Genomic DNA, 24,704 nt, shown 5'->3' with positions numbered 1-24,704 from the left:
TCACTGGAAGTTGCACCCTGACTCCTTGACAAATACATTTTCTTCTCTCCACCGTCTGCACAATTTCTTAATGACAACAAAAGAACAAGAAAGTGACCACAGGTAACACTTATATGCTGTGGGGAATGTTTACGATTCGGGAGAAGTGAAAAATCGGAAAGACTTTGAAATCAATCTCACACGCATGTGCTCACCTGCAGTGGCGTGTTCAGGGAGTGGCCTAGGGTGGCACGGGCCACCCCTGAAATCTGATTGGCCACCCCAATATCTTAAAATACGATTGGCTATATGCCCAGTCAGAGGCGGGCCACCCCTTGTGTCTGGAATCGCCCCTGCTCACCTGTAGTGTTGTGTGTTTCAGGACTGGAACCTGACGTGGTACACCCCTCACCCAGACCTGACCCAGTGTTTCCAGCACACTGTTCTGGTGTGGTTCCCCTGTCTGTACCTCTGGCTGTGTGCCCCCCTGTACGTCCTGTTCCTCTGGTTCAGAGATCATGGACGGATCTCCATGTCCAGCCTCTGCTGTGCCAAGATGGTAAGGTGTGTGTGTGTGTGTGTCTGATTTCACATCGTTGTCTTCAGTATTTGATGTGTGTGTGTTTGTTTGCATGTGACGTGTGATAACGCGCGTGCGTACTTTGCTTCCATGTTGGAGCGCGCGCTTGTACTTTGGTGTGTGTGTGTGTTTACTCTTTCTGTGTAGAACATCCACATGTAGATCCTCATCCAGATCCACGGCCCCTTCCCTCCCCTCCCGTCTCCCTCCCTCCCTCCCTCCTTCCTTCCTTCCTTCCTTCCTTCCTTCCTTCCTTCCTTCCTTCCTTCCTTCCTTCCTTCCTTCCTTCCTTCCTTCCTTCCTTCCTTCCCTTCCCTTACCTCCCTCCCTCCCTCCCTCCCTCCCTCCTTCCTTCCCTTCCCTTCCCTTCCTTCCTTCCCTCCCTCCCTCCCTCCCTCCCTCCCTCCCTCCCTCCCTCCCTCCCTCCCCTCCCCTCCCCTCCCCTCCCCTCCCCTCCCCTCCCCTCCCCTCCCCTCCCAACTCCTCCCCTCCTCTCCTCTCCCCTTTCCTCCTCTCCTCCTCTCCCCTTTCCTCCTCTCCTCCTCTCCCCTCTCCTCCTCTCCCCTCTCCTCTCCCCAGGTCTTGGGCATGTGCCTGGCCTCGTTCGGCCTCCTGGAGGTCTTCTACCTGCTGGTGAAGAGGCACCAGGAGATCCAGCAGCACATGGTCTTCCTCCTCAGCCCTGTCATACGCAGCCTCACCATGGTAAGGCCCTCTGACCCCTACACACAGGGGTCCGTAACAAGGGGTGGGGGGGAGTTCGGAGGATCCGAAGGGCCCTGGTCATACAGGGGGGCCAGCAGATCCCCAGACTGTCCTGTATGATGTAGGTGTTGGGGCCCGCATTAGCCAGGGGGCCCAGAAACGCCGCTGCCCACACCCATTGGAAAGCCAGACACTGGGATGCGTTCGGATCCAAACAGACGTACTTAGCGAGAGAACAGAACAATGAGGACCATATGGTCCATGTGTGCATATAGGCGTGCTCCTGTACATGTCACCACTGTGAACTACAGTTCATCCTCCACCTGTGGTTTGGTTCACAGACACCACAGTCAACAAGAGACTGCAGTTAGCGAGCTTTTTAGAGCCAATCCAGGCAAGATAACCCAACCAGGCTCCTTTTAAGGAGACACATTCAGACAAGATGACCCGTCGTAACAAGCAGTCCGAAATAGACTGGGAGTTCGGCAGAGTTTTTCAAAGGGTTCCTGAGCCGAATTCAAAAGGTGTTCAATGAATTATATTTGTTTATGGGAAAGTAATGACTGACAAATTATCCCCTCAACTCCCCTCTTCCTTCCCTCCTCCCCTACCCTCCCCCCCTCCCCCTACCCCTCCTCCTCCTCTCCCCCTCCTCCTCACCTCCCCCTCCCCCCTCCGCCTCCCCCCTCCTCTCCTCTCCAGCTCCTGGCCGTGTGTGTGATCCAGTTGGAGAGGTTGAGGGGTGTCCGTTCGTCCATCCTCCTCTTCCTCTTCTGGACCCTGGCTGTGGTCTGCTCCCTCGTTCCCCTCAGGGCCAACATCCAGCAGATCATCGATGAGGTAAGGCTGACCCAAACCTTCACGCTACACATCTAGGAGCCCAAGCATATGTCGGTAAAGTTTCTCTGTTTTTCCTCTCTCTCTCTTTTCTCTCTCTCTCTCTCTCTCTTTTCTTTCTCTCTCTCTCTCTCTCTCTCTCTCTCTTTTCTTTCTCTCTCTCTCTCTCTCTCTCTCTCTCTCTCTCTCCCACACACACACACACAGCAACCTACATCTGGGGTGCTCCCACAAACAAGTGCCTACATTACCTACTGTGTGTGGGTGTGTGTGCAATACCTACATTATCTCTATGTGTGTATCAAATGATGCACAGCAAAGGGAAGGGATTGGAATATATTTGAATCTGAAGTTGATCTATGCACTGTATGACAGATGACAGAATTTGGTGGGTTAATTTGTGTAATTATAAGCGTACACACGGACACACACACTGCACATGAGATATTCCTACCGTACACTCACACACGTCTGTAATCGCCGACTTAGGTTTGGTGGTGAAAGCCATAACTACCAGTGGATTTGCCAGCTGCTTTATGACTGAATAAAGCAAGTCCATAAATGTGTGTAACACAGCATTGTGCAATGTTTACCAATCCCTTGACTGAGGTAGGATTCTTCCATGTAGATAACGTTTCCCCAACAAAAGTCACATACCTTCCTATGTTTTGGAGTCGTTATAAAACTGACGTGAAATCATGGGAACCACACATACACCAACACACACACACACACACACATGTAACGCAAGCACACACAAACACACACTTCAGCACATACATGCATGATCACACACACACAAACGGACCCACACAGATACTGAGGAGCCTTATGTGAAACCTCACACACAAACACACACACACGGTGGCCCTCATTGTTTACTTTCTCGGGCCAACCCATAATATTCCCCGTGTGGCCTCCTGCACTCCCCCGGTGTTGACTGAGGTATGGTGGGAGTGTGGCACCAGAGCAATGTACAGTATGGTCGCCATGGCGGTAGGGGTGTGGCACCAGAGCAATGTACAGTATGGTCGCCATGGCGGTAGGGGTGTGGCACCAGAGCAATGTACAGTATGGTCACCATGGCGGCGGTTGGGGTTTTGAGTGTTCATTCCCGTTCAGTGTGTGTGACTTCGCATGTGTCTATATGAGTGCATGTTTGAACATGTGTGTTTGAGTGTGTGGGTATGGTTGAGTGTGTGTGTATGGTGGAGTGTGTGTCTGTGTGTTTCAGTGTGTAGGTGGATGAAGTCTGGATGGAATATAGAATGGTATGAAATGTGTGGCAGTGAGGTAGACTGGGGGAGGACGGGAGCTCCCAGGATGAGGGACATGTGGCCGGATGAACATCCCCTCTCTCTCTCTCTCCTCCTCTCCTCTCTCTCCTCTCTCTCTCCTCTCTCTCTCTCTCTCTCTCTCTCTCTCTCTCTCTCTCCCCCTCTCTCTCTCCTCTCTCTCTCTCTCCCCCTCTCTCTCTTGCTCTGGTCTTGGTGGCGTGGGATGTTGTGGTGCTGTCTTGTTCTCTCTCTCTCTCTCTCTCTCTCTCTCTCTCTCTCTCTCTCTCTCCCTTCTCTCTCTCTCTCTCTCTCCCCTCTCTCTCTTGCTCTGGTGTGGTGGCGTGGAGTGGGATGTTGTGGTGCTGTCTTGTTTTTGCAGTTTTTGACTTTTTTGTTTGTGTGTGACTGATGTGCACTGTGGACCTGAGTACGGGTAAATGCTAGTTGAATATTGTATTCATGGATTTTTTAAAGCCTTTAATTTCAAATGGATGTGATGAAACCACTGCTATTTCAAAGCTTGTGAGCTCCATTCTTTTGAAATTATTTTACAACAAAATAAAAATGACATACTTACTGTAAGTGCTAAGTGTATTTTTTTTTTTTTTAAGATTTCAAAGGTCTCAAAAGCGAAGTGTTTTTGTGAGTTTTGTGCGGTTCGATCCCAAAGTCAGACCAACCCCCAAATCAGCTTGACACCCACCTGTCCTTTCCTTCTAACTGTTAGAACTGTAACTGTTAGTTACATGACCCAGCCTGATGACCACACATCATCCAATGACGTCTCCTCGTCAGAAGGCTCCAGACAATCAGTAGTCCTGATCTTGTGGTGTCTCCCCAGGGTTTCTCGGCGGACGCCATGCGCTTCGTGGCTTTCTTCGTGTGCTTCTCCCTCCAGCTGACGCAGATGATCCTCTGCTGCTTCTCTGACCAGCGGCCTATCACAGCCAAGCGCACGCACATCCAGGTCAGAGGGCAAGCGGCGCTGATAGCGAGAGAGAGAGAGAGAGAGAGAGAGAGAGAGAGAGAGAACAGAGAGAGAGAGAACAGAGAGAGAGAACAGAGAGAGAGAACAGAGAGAGAGAACAGAGAGAGAACAGAAAGAGAGAGAGAACAAAGAGAGAGAGAGAGAGAGAGAGAGAGAGAGAGAGAGAGAGAGAGAGAACAAGACAGCACCACAACATCCCACTCCACGCCACCAGACCAGAGCAAGAGAGAGAGGGGAGAGAAAGAGAGAGAGAGAGAGAGAGAGAGAGAGAGAGAGAGAGAGAGAGAGAGAGAGAGAGAGAGAAGTAGAGAAAGAGAGAAGTAGAGAAAGAGAGAGAGCAGCAGTAAAGATATAAGTCAACTAAAATCAGTTGGGGGGTGAAGTAATAAGGAGAAAGAGAGAAGGGGGGGAGGACAGGAGAGCACCGGTAGGTTTGTTCCAGTGACACAGCAGTCAGACAGTCATTTGCACAGCGAACGTTGCTGTTAAGGTGTCGTTACGGACCCAGATAATGGAGGAATGTTGATGTGAGGAAGATCAGCCACTGTGACACGCGTGTGTGTTGTCCCCTGCAGAACCCGTGTCCTGAAGAGGACGCCTCCTTCCTCTCCCAGTTCTTCTTCTGGTGGTTTAGTGGGTACGACTGCTAAGTAGTCCTCACCATCATTATATCCATAATAATAGGAATAATAGTAATGCATTATTTGTAATGCGCCTTTCTTGCTCTCAAAGCCCTTTATCTTCCCTCTCTTCCCACCACTCTCCCCTTCCCTCATTCACCATCCCTCTCTCCCCCTTCTCCCCCTCTCTCTCCTCCCCCTCTCTCTCCTCCCCCCTCTCCCCCTTCTCCTCCTCTCTCTCTCTCCTCCCCTCCTCGCCCCCCTCTCTCCTCCCCCCTCTCCCCCCAGGCTGGTGATGCGGGGCTATCGTTCTCCCCTGCAGACGGAGGACCTGTGGTCCCTGAGAGAGAGGGACAGCTCAGAGAGGATCATCTCTGACCTGGAGAGGGAGTGGGCCCGCCAGTGTGCCAACCTGCAGCAGTGAGACTTTAGGACAACACACCAAATGCTGTGCTACATATAACTATATACACGCCATAGTGCAGATTAGAGAGAGAAAGTACTGTTTATCATTCACAAAATACCATAGTGCTGCGTCTGACTCTCATCTCCTCCCCCCTTCTCTCCTCTCCTCTCCTCCCTCCTCTCCTCTCCTTCCCCCTCTTCTCCTCTCCTCTCTTCCGCCCTCCTCTCCACTCCTTCCCCCTCTTCTCTTCTCCTCTCATCTCCCCCCTCTCCAGGAAGGAGCGCAGCGCGGGGGGTTCGGGGGCTCCCAGGCTGACGGAGCAGACCCAGCTGCTGACCAAGCTGCGGCGGGAGCAGAGCTCCGGGGCGTGCCTCCTCCGCACGCTGGCCCAGAGCTTCGGCCCCTACTTCCTGACCGGCACCCTCTGCCTCGTCATCCACGACGCCTTCATGTTCGCCCTGCCACAGGTGCTCAGGTGAGCCGCTGCCTGAGTGTGCGTGTGTCTGTGTGTGCGCGCGCGTGTGTGTGTGTCTGGAGGGAGAGGGAGGTTGTATGAGCGTGTGTCAATGACCCAACACCGTCTCTAAACAACCAAGCCATTGCGATAACACCCCCCCCCCTCCCAAAAAAAAGGAAATATACAAAACAAAGACATCCCATAGCCATCTCAACCTCCCCCTACCCTTGTGGCGGTACTCCCCCCCCCCCCCCTTCCCACAGTCTGCTGCTGGGCTTCATGCGAGATGAGGACGCCCCCTTGTGGAAGGGCTACATGTACGCCTTCCTCATGTTCCTGCTGTCCAGCCTGCAGTCGCTGTTCAACCACCAGTACTTGTACTGCTGCTTCACCGTGGGGATGAGGGTGAAGACTGCCGTCATGGGCCTGGTCTACAGGAAGGTGAGGAAGGAGAGGGGCCGCAACTCCCATGATCCTGTGAGGGGGTGAGGGGATGAGGGGTGAGGGGGTGAGGGGATGAGGGGGTGAGGGGATGAGGGGGTGAGGGGGAAGCTGTGCGGTGACTCAGCAGCCTTCGCCGTCAAGTCGTTTTTCATTTGTTTATGTCCGAATATGTTTTTGGTCCACTCACTTGGTCGTGCGTCCATCCATGAGCACTTTGTATCCACCTGCCCCCCCCCCCCCCCCCCCACTCCACCCCAGTCTTTAGTGATTAACAGCCCTGCCCCCCCCCCCCCCCCTCCACCCCAGTCTTTAGTGATTAACAGTGCTGCGCGGCGTTCCTGCACGGTGGGCGAGATCGTTAACCTGGTGTCCGCCGACACTCAGAAGCTCATGGACTTTGTCGTTTACTTCAACGCCGTGTGGGTCGCTCCCATCGAGATTGGCCTCTGCCTCTTCTTCCTGTGGCAGGTAACAGCACACAACACAAACACACACACACACACTGTAATATCTACCTCCTTATCAATAAGATGTCTGGTCATTTGAGGTCCTGTTTCTCTCTCTCTTTTCTCTCGACGCTGTTTCTTATCCTTCTTTCTTTTTTTCTTTTTACATCGACCACATTTCTGTTGTCATTTCGCTCTCTCCGTTTCCCCGGGCGACAGCGTCTGGGCCCCTCCGCATTGGCTGGCATCGCCACGGTGATCCTCATCTTTCCCCTCAACGGCCTTATCGCCAAAATGAGAAGCAAGCTGCAGGTGAATGAACACACACACACGTATATAATGGAGGAACACACTCAAACACACACAACACACATATAATGGAGGGATTGAAACTGTTGGTGACAGTTCTTTTTTTGTTTGCATGAGTGTTTTCCCAAACCCAGTAGCCTTATGGGAGCTCCTGTGTGCTGGGCTAGTTGAGTTCAGTGTTGCGTCTCGTGCAGACCCTACCCAGCTGGGTTAGATTGAACGGGACAACAGCCAGAGCGCGCCTCTGACTCCAGACCCTCTTTGATGCTTCCACGTTACACATGTGCAGGACAGCTATGGAAAATAGATCCTATTAAAACCAGAAATGTTCTCATTTATTTTGTTCCAATTTAACCACATTTGGCATAATACAGTAACATGGTTCTTGTAAATGCCCCCCCCCCCCCCCCCCCCCCCCCAATGGCTTTTGAAAACAGTTTAATAAGTATAATTTCTTAACTTATTTATTTACATTGACACGTAAATTAATTCATGCTGGGTCATATTGTGAGAAAAAAAGTATTTCCTTATGTTTCCAAACACGGACAGGACAAAAAAAGACAGTTAACGGTACTGTGTTTTGGGATTATTTTCCGCAAATTTGAAATTCTTTGCAACAACACAGCTACATTCAAATTCAACTGGATATTCAACTGGATTGCTGGATGAGCAGGCTAGTTCAGCGGTACAAATGATCTTTGTTACTTAGTCTAACTGGGACACCATTAAACCACAGTAATGGACTGTGGAACTCTTGCCGAAATGTGTTCTTTGTGAAAATCCAGGCTGGATTTTCCTTATTCTACATTGATGGGGTACCTCCCTTTTCGCATGTAAATGTCCGATATCTAGGTGTCACCAAAGAATGTCTAATAAAGATCCTTAAACAGGCTCTGGTGCCACCTTTCGATTGACACCTCATTCGACCCAATAGGAGCATCCATGTCCTGTCCATAGCCAACAAGAGTGCGGATTGAAAGAAGGTTCCACCTCCCTTTGCTTTGGGTAAAGATCGAGCCAATTGCGTCCGATTATGTGGATGACTGGCAACATCAGTAACCAGTGAAATTCCGAAAACAATCTCATGCCGATTTAGTGGGAAGTTTTAAAGCTGAATGAAATCCGTGCCTATAGCTGGCTGCTAGCCAAATAATTCCCCGGGTTTTGTGTCCTTACGTACAAGGTGAAAAGTATAGTTTTGTAAACGGTTACACTTTTGGAATTTGAATCATGGCGAAACAGAAGAAGAAAACTAAATCATCTGCTACACCCCCCAATACAATTATTCGGGGTGAAAGCGATGAGTCTCTGGATGAAACATCAGACTTAAGTTCTGATGAATCAAACGTTTTCTCGGAGGCATAGGAAATGTTTCTGGAGGGAGAAGACATTACTCTCGACAAGTATGTTTCTTATATAACATATGACTGTATGTTCAGGATTTGAATTATGCACATTTTGTATGAGGTGAGATTAATGTCAGAACTCTGAAACCTTCAAAGATACGCTTTGTAACACCGTGATGGGGATATAACAGTTTTGCAAGCTTGTAAAATACATGTGCAAGTTTGTAGTACAAATTACAAAAGGCTGAAAAGCACAACAATTCAGTTATGAGTATTCAAAACTTGTATCCGCGCACTTGAGTTTCAAAGTTTCAAAGTGCAGACACTGCTGCCACGCCGTAAAGGTTTGAAACTTTGAAAACGGAGACGGATTTGATCAATTAAAATGTTATCCTAAATAATACCCCTTGTTGACCTGGGAGAGGGGCGTGTCTCATTGTGTGAACTTCTGAAATGTGGGGCCGCGTGTTGTAAAAAGGTAGAATACAGAAAAGATGGAAAAGCTTTTGTAAACGACTGTTATTTCTTTATTTTTTCATTATAGCGAATTATTTGAGGGAGACTCAGATAACGATTGGAAGCCGGAAATTTCTCCCTCGCCCAGCAAGCGACCACGTAAAGCGAAGCGTCAGGACAGCACCTCATCAAACGAGGGGCCCCTTCCCCCAACTCCCCAGCAGAGCACGGGGCAGTGTTGCCAGATTAGATTGACAGTTTTCCGCCCAATAACAATTTAAAACCCGCCCACTTCTTTAAAAAACCGCCAAAATCCTTACTTTTCCAGAAAGCCGTGTAAAACCATGACATGTTCAATAGAAAATACGCCACAAACATTCAAAGCTTTAATCTGCAAAAACGGAGATTAAATTTACAGATCACTAAGAGCAAAATGAGAAAAAACATTACACCTGAAGTTTTTAGCTCAACACAATAAAGTAATGACATTCTGCCATGACATGTAACGCTAGATTAAGCCACAATTAAACTCCAAAATCCAACCTATTTAAAATGTATATAGCTCTCTATTTTTTTTCCAACAAGCACAGAAACACTACTAGGCCTCCTGTATTTGTTCCGATTGTTCTCTCCCCTTCGCGATTGTTCCTCTCTATCCCTTATACACAAACACAAAAATGAATTGCTAGAATTTACAGTATTGTTGATATCGCAGTATCCATGGATTCCAAAGCCCCACTCCAAATGATTGTCCCTACAGTCACTGAACAAGCCAATTAGCTTACTGGCTAATAGATGGAAGAATCAAATCTCCCCAACATTTGCCGGGGAGGTTTGAAAGTAGCGGATGTAACACATGCCAATCAAATAGTTTGTTTGAATGTTTTCAGTCTTTAAAAAAAGCGCCCAATTGTAACGAAACCCGCCCAAATTTGATCAACCCGCCCAAGGCTATTTTGCCCCGCCCAGCATTATCAAAAGCAGCCCAATTGGGCGGGAACCCGCCCAATGTGGCAACACTGGCACGGGGGAGGGGCAACAGGCAAAGCGGCAGTCTACCTGGAACGCCAACGAAAACGTTTGAAGAGAAATGGAATGATGTTGACGTTCCGGATATAACCCCACCACAGCCCACCTTCAGACCCATCAACCCACCTGGACCCCAGCTCATCCGGACAGCTAGCTACACCGCCCTGCAGCTTTACCAACTGTTTTTTACTAACTCTGTTTTACAGAGAATAATTCAAAACACCAATCGTCATGCCTCCACTCGCCACTCGACCTCCACTAAACCGTGGATTGACTTGACATTGCAGGACATGTTTTCCTTCATGTCCGTGGTCATCCACATGGGTTTAGTCAAATGCAATATGTTCACTGATTACTGGTGAAGGAGTAAACTGTACAACTTGCGGTTCCCAAAACAGGTAATGACCGGCAAGAAGTTCCTCAGAATCACCCGATCCATTCACATCAGTAGCATGGCGCAAGATGCAGCGAACAACAAGAAGAAAGGTACAGCGGCCTACGACCGTCTTTGCAAAATAAAGCCTCTCTACCAAGAGATTCGAGAGGCCTGCCAAAGGAACCATCACCCTGACCAGGATATTGCCATTGACGAGCGGATGGTTGCCTCCAAAGCCCGCACTGGGCTCAAACAGTACATGAAAAATAAGCCTGTTCGCTGAGGATACAAACTGTTTGTCCTGGCCGACTCCAACAGTGGTTATACGTGGGACTTTTTTGTGTACGAGGGAAAGGTTCCGGGAACCAGCGGCAAGGGGATGAGTTACGCGTCGGTAATGGAACTGGTGGACACGCGCATGCTGGGCACCGGGTACAAACTTTTCGTCGACAATTTCTACACGAGTCCCGCCCTTTTCCGCAACCTCCTTGGGAAGAGGATCTGGGCGTGCGGGACCGCACGCACACCCTCGGGTTCCCCAGAACGGGCGCCAACGGCCTGGACTCGAAGTCTCCCCGCGGCAGCATCCGCTGGATCAGGAAGGACTCGCTGCTGTTTGTCCGGTGGAGAGACACGAGGGACGTGTCCCTGTGTTCCACGATCCACACGGCACACTCTGGGGACACCGTCAAGAGGAGGGTCAAAGGTGCCTGTCAGGGCTGGGAGATACAAGATGTCCCAGTTCCACCAGTGGTAAAGGATTACAACCAGTATGTACTGTATATTCAACTATGTTTTCTGATTTTTGAAATGTAATCATGTGTGGTTGATATCTATCTATATATATATCTATATACATGTGTGTTTTGGCACATTTCTCAGCGTGTTTTTTCTTCTTCTGTCCTCCAGGTGTATGGGTGGAGTGGACCTCTGACGCCCTGATAGGGTACTATTCAGTCAGGCACAAGACCCAGCGGTGGTATAAGACCTTCTTGTATCATTTCATGGACATTGCGATTGTGAACGCCTTCCTCCTCCACAAAGACATCCGAAAGCGCAGAAGGCCTTCAGAGAGGTCCTCATCGAGGAGCTGGCGGAGGTGGGCTGTCAATCTGCGGCCAATCCCGGCTCTTCGTCTCCAAACACGACATCTGTTGCTCCAGACAAGACGCATCACAAGCCGGCGTACATCAGTGGAGACAGCACCATAGGTCGGCTGAGGTGCAAACACTGCGGTTTACGGACGCCAGTGAAGTGCTCCTCCTGCGACGTGGCGTTGTGCTTTGTCTCCGAACGTGACTGCTACAACACCTGGCATGACGCTCAAACACTAGAAAAGCTGTAACTGTAAATATGTGGGTGTGAAAATGGATGTGAAAAGTTTGGTGTGCATTTCTTTTATATAAACTTCTTTTCCACAGTGGCGCTTGTTCTGACTTGTATGTACAGCGTTTCATTTCCAGAAGGGGAAAGAAGCAGTATAAAGTTTTATGCTGGATGGAGTCAGGTGGCTGAGCGGTTAGAGAATCGGGCTAGTAATCAGAAGGTTGCCGGATCGATTCCCGTCCGTACCAAATGACGTTGTGTCCTTGGGCAAGGCACTTCACCCTACTTGCCTCGGGTGGAATGTCCCTGTACGTACTGTAAGTACTGCTCTGGATAAGAGCGTCTGCTAAATGAGCGTCTGCTAAACCAACAACCTTCTGATTAATAGCCCGACGGCCTAACTGCTCAGCCATCTGACCCCTTTCAACTGTTAGCTCCCAGTTATAGTCATCTGCAGGTGTCTGAATACAAACATAATATTAAATTTCATTGTGTTCAAACTTTTTTTAAACCAGTAGCATTTACAGTGAATCTGATGGGTGTGGAACACCCTCGCGAGTGTCACCTTTCAAAACAGACCCACACCATGCATGTGCTCCAAATGGTTCAAGATCAGCTTTAAATGTACTTGGGTATGCCTTGATTAGGCATTTGAGGCTATAAAAAAATCACAATATGGCATTATTAAAATACTCTGTTTGATCATTTGCAGGATTGAACCTTTAGCCGACTGCTTCCAATCGACAGTAATTGTTTCGCTTTCAGCGGTCTCCGTGTTCTCTCTTCCGTCCTCGCGTTCCGTAACCATGTCCCCCGTGCCTCCTCGCGTTCCGTAACCTTGTCCCCCGTGCCTCCTCGCGTTCCGTAACCATGTCCCCCGTGCCTCCTCGCGTTCCGTAACCATGTCCCCCCGTGCCTCCTCGCGTTCCCAGGAGGTTCAGATGAAGTTCCTGGACGGCCGGATCAAGCTGATGAACGAGATCCTGGGGGGGATCAAGATCCTGAAGTTCTACGCCTGGGAGCGGGCCTTCCTGGAGCGGGTGGAGGGCCTCCGGGAGAAAGAGCTGGAGGCCCTGAAGAGATCCCAGGTCCTCTACTCCATCTCCATCGCCTCCTTCAACTCCTCCTCCTTCCTGGTGAGTGAGAACCAATGACTGTCGACGCCGGTCTTACCGAAAATCAAAAACTGACCAGGGGGGTTGCTGTCGTAGCACCTTCCACCACTGTTCGGCAACTGTTAGGGTAAAGGTTAGGGTAAAGGTTAGGGTTAGTGCTTGAACATTTGCTGAACAGTATGGTAAGGTATTTGAACAGCGCCCCCTGGTCCTAGTTTTTGATATGACACTGATTTCGGTACACCACCGGCCATCTAGGCCACGTGAGACCATCGCTGGAAAGATCAAGATTCATTCATACGGGACACTGCACCTTCCGCAGATTGCGTTCGCCATGTTCGGAGTCTACGTGTTGATCGACGACAAAAACGTCCTGGACGCCCAGAAGGTCTTTGTTTCCATGGCGCTGATCAACATCCTGAAGACCCCGCTGAGTCAGCTGCCCTTCGCCATGAGCACCACCATGCAGGTCAGAGGTCAAATGATGTCATAACTAGGGGACGACGCCGGTCGCCATTGATATTGACATTCACATGAAGTTTGAACCATTGAATGACAGTCCACCTGTACTTTGTACTATCTGCATCAACAGATTTTTGCGTTCCTTTAGAATCCCAGATTTTTCAGTCTACAGAATCTTGACCGGCATAACCTCTGTTTTACCCTCCTAGACATTATAAACTGTTTAAGTCTCATAAACATTAGTAATAAAACTCAGGAACATTTGATCTCAACCAGCATTTACTGTATATCATAGCACAAAATAGAACTTTGGCTGTATTGTACCCAAACACGTGCCAAGACCTAAGTCTTGGTTAGGGTACATGCGGCTGTGTGGAGTGTGTTGTGAGTGGAGGCTATAATGAGGGGATGTGCTGTGTTGGCTCAGGCCCTCGTCTCTCTGAAGCGCCTGGGAAAGTTCCTGTGCCAGGACGAGCTCAAGCCTGACAGTGTGGAGAGAGCCCCCTACAGCCCTGGTATGGAAACACACACACTGACACACACACACACACACACACTGACACTGACACACCCTCACACACTGACACACACACACACACACCCTCACACACTGACACACACACACACACACACCCTCACACACTGACACACACACACACATTAACACACCCTCACACACTGACACACACTGACACACACACACACACACCCTCACACACTGACACACACACACACTGACACACAGACACAGACACAGTCTCTCTCACACACACTGACACACACACACCCTCACACACTGACACACACACACACTGACACACAGACACAGACAGTCTCTCTCACACACACTGACACACACACACCCTCACACACTGACACACACACACACTGACACACAGACACTGTCTCTCTCACACACACACACACTGACACACACACACACTGACACACAGACACAGACACAGTCTCTCTCACACACACTGACACACACACACCCTCACACACTGACACACACACACACTGACACACAGACACAGACACAGTCTCTCTCACACACACTGACACACACACACACTGACACACAGACACACAAACCTAAACAGTGGGAAGACACACATTCACAGTGCTGAGCGTGCAGCTTCACATTACTTCTATTCTACACAACCCCACTGAAATGATAAGTCACGTACTGTCACACGGTCATCCAAAAGGCAGACCAGTTTGGGAAAGGGTGCTTTTCAGGCACCCGACACCACATCGCCCAGTTCAGCTAATCCCCCCCCCCCCCCCCCCCCCGCAGGCCCAGACTCTACCCACTACAGTCCTGTTTCATCTCAAGGCCTTTCATTGCATTGTGGTTAACACGATTACTGCCTCGCACTGATGTGACGAATGTGTGGGGTTGTTGTGGGTGTTTTAATAGTGTGTGTGTGTGTGAGCGTCAGATCTCTTTCAACATGACGGTGTGTGTGTGTGTACAGTAAGAGAATAACTGGGATGGTTTGAGGCCTACCAAACAGGATATGGAGTCATGTATATATGGGGATTACTAAAGCTGCATGTCTCCGAACTATAATTAAGAAAAGCTTATAATGTTTAGGGAGCAGTGGTAGTTTTCCTTAATCTCTTTTCTGTCTGTCTGTCTCTGTATTTCCATGTCTGTCTCTGTCTCTGCATCAGTCTCTACCTCTGTCTCTACCTCTGTCTCTAACTCTGTCTCTGCCTCTGTCTGTCACACAAGTGTCTCTCCTCCCACTCCCTGCCTTGGCTCACTCCTCCCTCCCCCTTTTCCTCCGTCCCCCTTGTCCCCCTCGTCCTCCCTCCTCCCCTGTCCTCCCTCCTCCCCTTGTCCCTCCTGTCCTCCCTCCCTCTCTCCCCCCCCCCCCCCCCCCCCCCCCCGTCCTCCAGACGGCGACGGCGTGGTGATAGACGGCGGCACCTTTGCGTGGGCCCGGGAGGGCCCGCCGAGTCTGCGGAGGATCACCGTGCGGGTGAAGAGGGGCTCCCTGGTGGCCGTGGTGGGCCACGTGGGCTCGGGGAAGTCCTCGCTGCTGTCCGCCATGCTGGGGGAGATGGAGAAGAGGAGCGGCTCCGTCTGCGTCAAGGTTAGGTCCTCTCAGGGCAGGATGACACCCATGCTGCTGGGCACTCAGGGCAGGATGACACCCATGCTGCTGGGCACTCAGGGCAGGATGACACCCATGCTGCTGGGCACTCAGGGCAGGATGACACCCATGCTGCTGGGCACTCAGGGCAGGATGACACCCATGCTGCTGGGCACTCAGGGCAGGATGACACCCATGCTGCTGGGCACTCAGGGCAGGATGACACCCATGCTGCTGGGCACTCAGGGCAGGATGACACCCATGCTGCTGGGCACTCAGGGCAGGATGACACCCATGCTGCTGGGCACTCAGGGCAGGATGACACCCATGCTGCGGGTTTTCGGATGGTTTATTTGTAGTTTATATTTGTTAATAGTGAGAAAAAATTTTTTTTTTCAAATTTGAAATTTGTTAATAGCAAATAGTGCAAAGCTGAGCTGAACTATTACTATGCTATGTGCCGGCATATTTTGTGTTCTCCGATGACGGCGTACACTGAAGCGACTCTAGAGATTTGAAAGTAGAAGCTCGTGATGAATCTCAGAAAAGAGAGAAGAGAAATTAATGTGTGTTTTTGTTTGTGTGTGTGTGTTCCAGGGCTCGGTAGCCTATGTCCCCCAGCAGGCCTGGATCCAGAACGCCACTCTGAAAGACAACATCCTGTTTGGCCAGGAGAGGAAGGAGAGCTGGTATCACAGGGTGGTGGAGGCCTGCGCCCTGCTGCCAGACCTGGACATCTTGCCCGCTGGAGACGGCACCGAGATCGGGGAGAAGGTACCACAAAACCCCCCGGAAATCCTCTTGACCCTGGTTCTTTTTGTTGTGCGGAAAACTTGAGTTGGCAGTGCCTGTCAGGGGGGGGTGTCTGTGGACGCTGCTAGTCATAAGAGGGCAGGAAGGGGTTTTTAGAGAGCAGGAAGTTCAAACGTCTCCTCTCCTCCCGCTCTCTCTCTCTCCATCCCTGTCTACCGCCCTCTTCAGGAGGGTACTGTAACCTCACCCTTGCACGTTTTTTCTAGAGAACCTGCATGGATGGATGGATAAATATATCATGGATGGATGAATGGATGATGGATGGAAGGAATAGTAGAATCATGGCAGAATGGATGAATCGATACATGGATCGATGGGATGAGTGGATGGAAGAAAAAAATGATGGAATGCGTGGAACCACGGATGGATGAAGTCATGCGATGAGTACCGTGCCCCTCACCTCAGTCTGGGTCCCTCCAGGGTCTAAACCTGTCAGGGGGCCAGAAGCAGAGGGTGAGCCTGGCCCGGGCCGTCTTCAGGAAGGCGGACGTCTACCTGCTGGACGACCCCCTCTCCGCCGTGGACGCCCACGTGGGCCAGCACATCTTCGACAGGGTGGTGGGGCCCAAGGGCGTGCTCAAAGACAAGGTCCGTAGGCAGAGCCAGAGATGGAGGGCACGCTTTGTTGCGCAACACCGAACACGGAGATGCACATTTACAGACACATCAAAGTGACACAGCGAGACAGCCGTCGTTTCGAGATTGTCTGCTTGAAATGACAACCTAACTCTGCATGTACAACATTGTAGCCCAGCTCCCCAGACATGGAATAGACCTACTACTAAAGTAAGAGACCAATTCATTGACATTGAAAATGTTTTCTAGTCTGTAAGACCAGGCTTAATCCATATCTGGGAAACTGGGCCCACATGTGTGCTTGAACCTTGATTCGAGTTACGTGTCCACATACTGTCTCACCGTGTGTTTGTGTGTGTTTAGACTCGTGTGCTGGTGACCCACGGCCTGGGCTACCTGCCCCAGGCCGACCTGATCCTGGTGATGGTGGAGGGAGAGATCACAGAGATGGGCTCCTACCTGGAGCTGATGGGGAGGAAGGGGGCGTTTGCCGAGTTCATCCGGGTCTTTGCCGGCACAGAGCGCAGAGAGAGCTCCACGCACAAGGGTGAGAGCACAGTGGGGCCTTACACAGGTCACACAGGGGGGAGAGCACAGTGGGGCCTTACAAAAGTCACACAAGGGTGAGAGCACAGTGGGGCCTTACACAGGTCACACAGGGGGTAGAGCACAGTGGGGCCTTACACAGGTCACACAGAAGTACACTGTAGCGTTTTCAGGCTAAGGCCAGACTTGACTAAAGGGACAGTCCGCAGATATATGACCTTTATTGTAATACCTCAAATTAGAGTACAGGTTTGGTGTTCTCACCAATGTTGAAGTGCTGGAGACAATATTTGAAAGAGTTTATCTCAAAATAAAAATAAAGATGGATGGATATATGGAGGGAAAGAATGATCTCATAAATAAATTTATGAGGATCTCATAAAACACACCACAAATTACAATGCGAAAAGAAAGACGTTAAATGGGATGTACTAAAATAAGGTGTTTGTCGTAATAAATCTGACGTACACAAACCTTAAGAGTCCCTGTACGTCAACACAGGAAGTACAGGGCTAGGGGTGGACGGTACAGTCAATTTCCCACAAATGTCAAAAGGCCATTAAAACGTCCCCACACTAACAATTAGCGGTACAGTAAGGGACGTGTTCGAATATCGGGTGATGAAAGTATTCTCCCCGCCAGGGTTCAACCCGAACCGCCACACTTGCTTGGCACCGTGTTGAAAACTGTCGCGTTTTCATTCCAGGAAAGCGCAAGTCGGTCTCTTCTCGCCTCAGCATGACAGACTTCTCCATCGATCTCTCTAAGGAGCAGCTCATCAGGTAAGCTGTCGTACTGCAGGACACAGGCTCATCAGGTAAGCTGTCGTACCTCAGGACACAGGCTCATTGGGTAAGCTGTCGTACTGCAGGACACAGGCTCATCAGGTAAGCTGTCGTACGGCAGGACACAGGCTCATTAGGTAAGCTGTCGTACCTCAGGACACAGGCTCATCGGGTAAGCTGTCGTACTGCAGGACACCCGTGGACGTGGCCTCTGGGCCAGCAAGCCGAGCGATACCCTTAACCAAGGTAGAACCAAGTCTTGTCATGTCTGTCTAGAGTAGGAGACAGGTTACATACGATTAACGGCAAAGGTGGTACAATCGGTAGATACGGGTGGCAACCGCAAGGACTGACAAATGTGGTCCATGCAGGAAGTTGGAACAGCTAAACTCATGTCAATTAATGATGCAAGCGTAATCTCATGTTCTCTCTCGCTTCCCCCTCCCCCCCTGCCCAGCTGTGACATGAGCAGTGCCAGTATCCAGGCCATGGAAGCCATCTCTGACCTGGACCAGCAGCAGGACTCCGAGGACCTGGGAAAGCTCACGGAGGCTGACAAGGCCAACACCGGGAGGGTGAGGAGTCTGTCACGTCCTGCCAGGTCACGTCCTGCTACGTCACGTCCTGCCAGGTCACGTCCTGCTACGTCACGTCCTGCTACGTCACGTCCTGCCAGGTCACGTCCTGCTACGTCACGTCCTGCTAGGTCATGTCCTGCCAGGTCACGTCCTGCTACGTCACGTCCTGCTACGTCACGTCCTGCCAGGTCACGTCCTGCTACGTCACGTCCTGCCAGGTCACGTCCTGCTACGTCACGTCCTGCTAGGTCATGTCCTGCCAGGTCACGTCCTGCTACGTCACGTCCTGCTAGGTCACGTCCTGCTAGGTCACGTCCTGCTACGTCACGTCCTGCTAGGTCATGTCCTGCCAGGTCACGTCCTGCTACGTCACGTCCTGCTAGGTCATGTCCTGCCAGGTCACGTCCTGCTACGTCACGTCCTGCTACGTCACGTCCTGCTAGGTCATGTCCTGCCAGGTCACGTCCTGCTACGTCACGTCCTGCTAGGTCATGTCCTGCCAGGTCACGTCCTGCTACGTCACGTCCTGCTAGGTCACGTCCTGCTAGGTCACGTCCTGCTACGTCACGTCCTGCTACGTCACGTCCTGCTAGGTCACCTGGGAACTCGCACTGTCTGGAAGCATTTTCGTTGGCCTGCACGTTGTCTGTCAGTGTATTCCTGGAAGAGAACTCTTCTTCTCCCTCCTATTTTGTTTTTTCACTTTTGTTTTTTCTCTCTCTCTCTCTCGCTCTCTCTCTCTCTCTCTCTCTCTCTCTCTCTTTCTCTCTCTCGGCAGGTGAAGTTAGAGATGTACTCTGAGTACTTCAAGACGATTGGCTTAGCCTTCATCATCCCCATCGTCCTCCTCTACGCCTTCCAGCAGGGCGCCTCCCTCGCCTACAACTATTGGCTGAGCCTCTGGGCTGACGACCCCATCGTCAACGGCACCCAGATCGACACCGACCTCAAGCTGGGCGTGTTTGGAGCGCTGGGATTTGCTCAAGGTGGGTGGGGGGTGGAGCTTGGAGCGAACGGCGGGCCTTCGCCATAAATGTGCCATGTCCCCGCTGTGCCAAATGACGTTGTGTCCTTGGGCAAGGCGCTTCACCCTACTTGCCTCGGGGGGAGTGTCCCTGTACTTACTGTAAGTCGCTCTGGATAAGAGCGTCTGCTAAATGACTAAATGTAAAGCACGTCGGATTTGGTGTTGTGTGGCTTTTATAGCAGTGGTTCTGATTTGAGCAGTGAGGACATCTACCCCGTGACAAACACAAAAAAGCATCTCTTGAAGAAAACACCAAGAAGGAAATGCATTATGTTCAGTTGACGTTTCCTTAACCGTAACTCTAACCCTCGTTTCAGAATCTGAATCAGAATTGATTTTATTCGCCATGAATGTTTGCACAAACAAGGAATTTACTTTGGCAGGGAGGTGCATACATTAAACATATAGGAATATTGAAACTTAAATATGTGGACTAACTATACAAAAGGAGCAAGGTCTAGCCAATACTAAGGGGGGTCTAGCTAATACTAAAGGGAATACAAAATAAAATATAAGTAGCCATAATTTACAATTTAACCTAAAAATACGCCTCGACCCTTTCTCCTGGCTGTGAACCCCGCAGGCATAGCCGTGTTCGGCACCACGGTGGCCATCTCCCTGGGGGGCATCATCGCCTCGCGCCACCTCCACACGGACCTCCTCAACAACGTCCTCCACTCGCCCATGTCCTTCTTCGAGTGCACGCCCAGCGGCAACCTCCTCAACCGCTTCGCCAAGGAGATCGACGCCATCGACTGCATGATCCCCGACGGGCTCAAAATGATGCTGGGGTACGTCTTCAAGCTGCTGGAGGTGTGCATCATCGTCCTCATGGCCACGCCCTTCGCCAGCGTGGTGCTCCTGCCCCTCGCCCTGCTGTACATGTTCGTGCAGGTAGGCCGGCCCGCTGACTCCTCCCATCGCACCGCATCACCCTTCCGGAAACATCTGGATGTTTAAGATTGTTTCCTGTTGTTGAAGAATTGGTTAGCTACTGGTATCTACTGAAGCTCAGAGAGAATCTGACCCGTATCATGCGGCGAAGTACATACTATTATTGTTATTTCAATTGTACACTTTTTGAAATATAAAACCGACATCACTTCTTATTTTCCACGTGTAGAAACTCCCCGTTTTACCCCGTTCAGTCCCTGTGGTTGTGTGTGTCTGTCCCGCCTCAGAGTTTCTACGTGGCCACGTCCTGCCAGCTGCGTCGGCTGGAGGCCGTGAGCCGCTCGCCCATCTACAGCCACTTCAACGAGACGGCGCAGGGCGTGAGCGTGGTCCGGGCCTTCGGGGAGCAGCCTCGCTTCGTCCTGCAAGCCAACCGGCGCATCGACCTCAACCAGACGTCCTACTTCCCCCGCTTTGTGGCCACCAGGTGAGGCTCGCACATGGGGCACGTGCAGACGCGCACACACACACACACATACATATGTACAGTATATACATACACACACAAATAGACACACATACATGCACACAAACACAATTACGTTCTAATGCTAAGTTGACATATTTTGCAAAAGCACCACACCTGTAAAAAAAGAAAACAACTGACAATGTAAGTCCTTTCCTGATCCTTCATATGTGTACGTACCTCCACCTCTCTTTGTGTGTCCCAAGTGTTCTTTGACTACTCTAAACCCTCTTCGCACGTTCACCTTGTGTTGGTTCTCAGGTGGCTGGCAGTGAACCTGGAGTTTCTGGGGAATCTGCTGGTACTGGCAGCGGCCATCTTGTCAGTGCGGGGCAGAGCGTACCTGAGTCCAGGCATCGTGGGGCTGGCCGTGTCCCACTCTCTGCAGGTGAGACCTCTCCCACACCTGCACTGCCACACCTCACAAACAGTCAGCTGCCCTGCCTCATGGTTGACAGGGCTTTGCTCTGGCATAAACCTGCGACGATATGGAGCCACAGCCTCGCTGTGGGAGAAAAATGTGACAACGAAATGAAACATTTTATTCACTTCAGAGAAGTTAGCGAGAGGTATTTTTCTGTCCCTTCCTGTTTACGTACATAGGCATTTAGACATTTTGCGGGACACTTTTTTTCTAAGATCAGATGCATCAACTCTCGAATAATATTCCAAAGACATTAAGGGTAATCGGCTTCAGTTCAGAGAAATGTCGGCCGTTTGTAATTTGAGCGAACTGTTCCTTTAAAACCTCCCTGTCCATTCTGTTGGTCACCTGGTGTGGTTGTCCTGGCAGGTGACGGGCATCCTGAGCTGGATCGTTCGAGCCTGGACAGACGTGGAGAACAACATTGTGTCCGTGGAGAGGGTGAAGGAGTACGCAGAAACTGCTAAAGAGGTGTGTGGGTTTGAACTGGGACACCATTACAGAGTCTCCTTACATTCCCTACATCCCCTATATGATATGATGTATTATATCAGGTCTTATATTATATATGTATGTCCTTGTGAGAGGTGGTAGAGCAGTGTTCAACCAGTTCTAAGGAGACACATAGCCACGAAACATGAATCCTCACATGAATCATGAATAGAGATAATGCTTCCATGTGGAAGCTGGTGTTTGGTGGTGGTAGTCAGAGCGTACTCCAGTATTATGTCCTGCCTCTCCATGACTCATGGGCTCTGTCTGGCTTCGCTGCCCAGGCTCCCTGGAACGTGGACGGGAGCCCGCTCCCTCTGGCCTGGCCCTCCACTGGAACCATCCGGATCGAGGATTACGGGCTGCAGTACCGCAAGGGCCTGGACTGGGCCCTCGAAGGCATCTCCCTCGACATTCAGGAGAGAGAGAAGGTCAGGGATGGGTCGGTGACAGGGTGGATTTAACGCTATCGCAGGGTTGGGTAGTGACAGATTATGTGTCATTGGGATTACGTAGTCAGATTACACAAAATAAGTAAATGTTATCGACCCAGATTACATTAGAAAAAAATGTCAATTACATTATAGTTCTATAGTATACAACATGCCAGTTTTATGAAACAATACAGTACACCTGTAGATGTTTATGCCAGCATGTGTTTGTAAGGGTATATTTAAGTTGACCGATTTGACAGTTTTTTTATGGTGCCTTAACTAACATCAGTTTTTTATGATGTTTCATGGATAATGGAGGTTTATTTCTGTAATATTTACATTGAAAATGAAAGATTTTTTTTACAGTGAAAATGATTCCCTCACATTACAAAAGCAAAGTCCACCATGTGGCTTCCGATTAAAAAAAAAACAGCAGCAACAAAAACCTTCCCTAAATCACTCATCCAGTTCCACCTTTGAGGGTCCCCTTCCTCTCCCTGCTCCCTGCAGGTGGGCATCGTGGGACGGACCGGAGCTGGGAAGTCTTCTCTGGCCTTGGGGATTTTCCGCATCCTGGAGGCGGCGAAGGGAGAGATCTACATCGACGGGATCAACATCGCTCACATCGGCCTCCATGACCTCCGATCCAGGATCACCATCATCCCCCAGGTGATAACATCCCCAAACACACATAACATCCACAACCCACGCACACTCGTATCCACACCCCCGACTCTCTGCTCTCACCCTAATCCCGCGCTCCGTGGCCCCCAGGACCCCATGCTGTTCTCTGGGTCTCTGAGGATGAACCTGGACCCCTTCGACAGCTACACGGACGAGGAGGTGTGGAGATCCCTGGAGCTCGCCCACCTCAAGAGCTTTGTGTGCGGCCTGCCAGACAAGCTGAGCCACGAGTGCTCCGAGGGAGGAGAGAACCTCAGGTAGAGAACAGTGGAGGGTGGAGAGAACCTCAGGTGGAGAGAACCTCAGGTGGAGAGAACCTCAGGTAGAGAGAACCTCAGGTAGAGAGAACCTCAGGTAGCGAGAACCTCAGGTAAAGAGGAACCTCAGGTAGAGAGAACCTCAGGTAGAGAACAGTGGAGGGTGGAGAGAACCTCAGGTGGAGAGAACCTCAGGTGGAGAGAACCTCAGGTGGAGAGAACCTCAGGTAGAGAGAACCTCAGGTAGAGAACAGTGGAGGGTGGAGAGAACCTCAGGTAGAGAGAACCTCAGGTAGAGAGAACCTCAGGTAGAGAGAACCTCAGGTAGCGAGAACCTCAGGTAAAGAGGAACCTCAGGTAGAGAGAACCTCAGGTAGAGAACAGTGGAGGGTGGAGAGAACCTCAGGTGGAGAGAACCTCAGGTGGAGAGAATCTCAGGTAGAGAGAACCTCAGGTAGAGAGAACCTCAGGTGGAGAGAACCTCAGGTGGAGAGAACCTCAGGTAGAGAACAGTGGAGGGAGGAGAGAACCTCGGGTAGAGAACAGTGGAGGGAGGAGAGAACCTCAGGTAGAGAGAACCTCAGGTAGAGAGAACATCAGGTAGAGAGAACCTCAGGTAGAGAACAGTGGAGGGAGGAGAGAATCTCAGGTAGAGAGAACCTCAGGTAGAGAACAGTGGAGGGAGGGGAACCGTTATTGACCATTCAAACTCTCCAACGTTCCAGGTTATCGGTCATGACCGTGTCTTAAGTTCGTTTGTTAAAAGTTTTCTGCCACCACGAAAGAAAGTAACTCACACATATGCATCCACCTTAAATTGCATGTATAGAAGATTGCAGTATTTTACTTTGACATGACATAAATGTATAAACACGATCTCAACCATACGTGTAGTATAGTCTTGCGCTTGCACGTGACCCCCATGGCTAACTGCCAGAATGAGAAAATAACATTCACCGACATCTCACAATTGTATCTTTAAGCCAGAATGTTCCGATATACGTGTGTATCTACATACTAAGAATAGTACTTACAGCCCACACAAGGCTTCCTAGCTATACACCTCAGGCGTATCAGTCTTCCTCCATCTTTCTCCCTCCTGCCCCCAGTCTGGGCCAGCGCCAGCTGGTGTGCCTAGCCCGAGCCCTCCTAAGGAAGACCAAGATCCTGGTCCTGGACGAGGCCACAGCTGCTGTGGACCTGGAGATGGACAACCTGATCCAGTCCACCATCCGCACCCAGTTTGAGGACTGCACTGTCCTGACCATCGCTCACAGACTCAACACCATCATGGACTACACCAGGTACCTCACACACACACACAAACAGAGACTCGACACCATCATGGACTACACCAGGTACCTCACACACACACACACACACACACACAAACAGAGACTCGACA

The 24,704-nt window shown here is 50.5% G+C and overlaps 2 protein-coding genes and 1 long non-coding RNA gene across 3 annotated transcripts in view; 2 read left to right on the top strand and 1 right to left on the bottom strand.

Annotated features, from left to right (window-relative positions):
* Positions 1–24,704, bottom strand: part of LOC124479583 — a 272,624-nt gene that overhangs the window by 194,822 nt on the left and 53,098 nt on the right.
* LOC124479587 (multidrug resistance-associated protein 1-like) overlaps positions 1–24,704 on the top strand; it is a 31,984-nt gene that overhangs the window by 3,906 nt on the left and 3,374 nt on the right. Inside the window, exons 3-30 of the mRNA XM_047038385.1 lie at positions 362–538; positions 1,139–1,264; positions 1,967–2,104; positions 4,220–4,345; positions 4,942–5,003; positions 5,275–5,406; positions 5,667–5,867; positions 6,113–6,290; positions 6,600–6,761; positions 6,959–7,051; positions 12,514–12,717; positions 13,019–13,165; positions 13,586–13,673; positions 15,067–15,263; positions 15,861–16,037; positions 16,497–16,664; positions 17,016–17,199; positions 17,905–17,980; positions 18,441–18,558; positions 19,340–19,547; positions 20,172–20,482; positions 20,770–20,969; positions 21,270–21,396; positions 21,802–21,903; positions 22,209–22,355; positions 22,869–23,027; positions 23,133–23,299; positions 24,409–24,603. Of these exons, the coding sequence (XP_046894341.1) occupies positions 362–538; positions 1,139–1,264; positions 1,967–2,104; positions 4,220–4,345; positions 4,942–5,003; positions 5,275–5,406; positions 5,667–5,867; positions 6,113–6,290; positions 6,600–6,761; positions 6,959–7,051; positions 12,514–12,717; positions 13,019–13,165; positions 13,586–13,673; positions 15,067–15,263; positions 15,861–16,037; positions 16,497–16,664; positions 17,016–17,199; positions 17,905–17,980; positions 18,441–18,558; positions 19,340–19,547; positions 20,172–20,482; positions 20,770–20,969; positions 21,270–21,396; positions 21,802–21,903; positions 22,209–22,355; positions 22,869–23,027; positions 23,133–23,299; positions 24,409–24,603 (4,370 nt within the window). The remainder of the gene's footprint in view (positions 1–361; positions 539–1,138; positions 1,265–1,966; positions 2,105–4,219; positions 4,346–4,941; positions 5,004–5,274; positions 5,407–5,666; positions 5,868–6,112; positions 6,291–6,599; positions 6,762–6,958; positions 7,052–12,513; positions 12,718–13,018; positions 13,166–13,585; positions 13,674–15,066; positions 15,264–15,860; positions 16,038–16,496; positions 16,665–17,015; positions 17,200–17,904; positions 17,981–18,440; positions 18,559–19,339; positions 19,548–20,171; positions 20,483–20,769; positions 20,970–21,269; positions 21,397–21,801; positions 21,904–22,208; positions 22,356–22,868; positions 23,028–23,132; positions 23,300–24,408; positions 24,604–24,704) is intronic.
* LOC124479707 lies at positions 8,055–11,693 on the top strand. The gene is made up of 3 exons (XR_006957454.1): positions 8,055–8,451; positions 8,939–11,025; positions 11,165–11,693. It is a non-coding gene; the product is annotated as an uncharacterized LOC124479707 (long non-coding RNA).

The sequence above is a fragment of the Hypomesus transpacificus genome, chromosome 17, assembly GCF_021917145.1.
Source record: "Hypomesus transpacificus isolate Combined female chromosome 17, fHypTra1, whole genome shotgun sequence".
NCBI classification, from domain to species: Eukaryota; Metazoa; Chordata; class Actinopteri; order Osmeriformes; family Osmeridae; genus Hypomesus; species Hypomesus transpacificus.
Note: the sequence above shows the minus strand (reverse complement) of the source record. Positions and strands in the feature narration are given on the sequence as shown.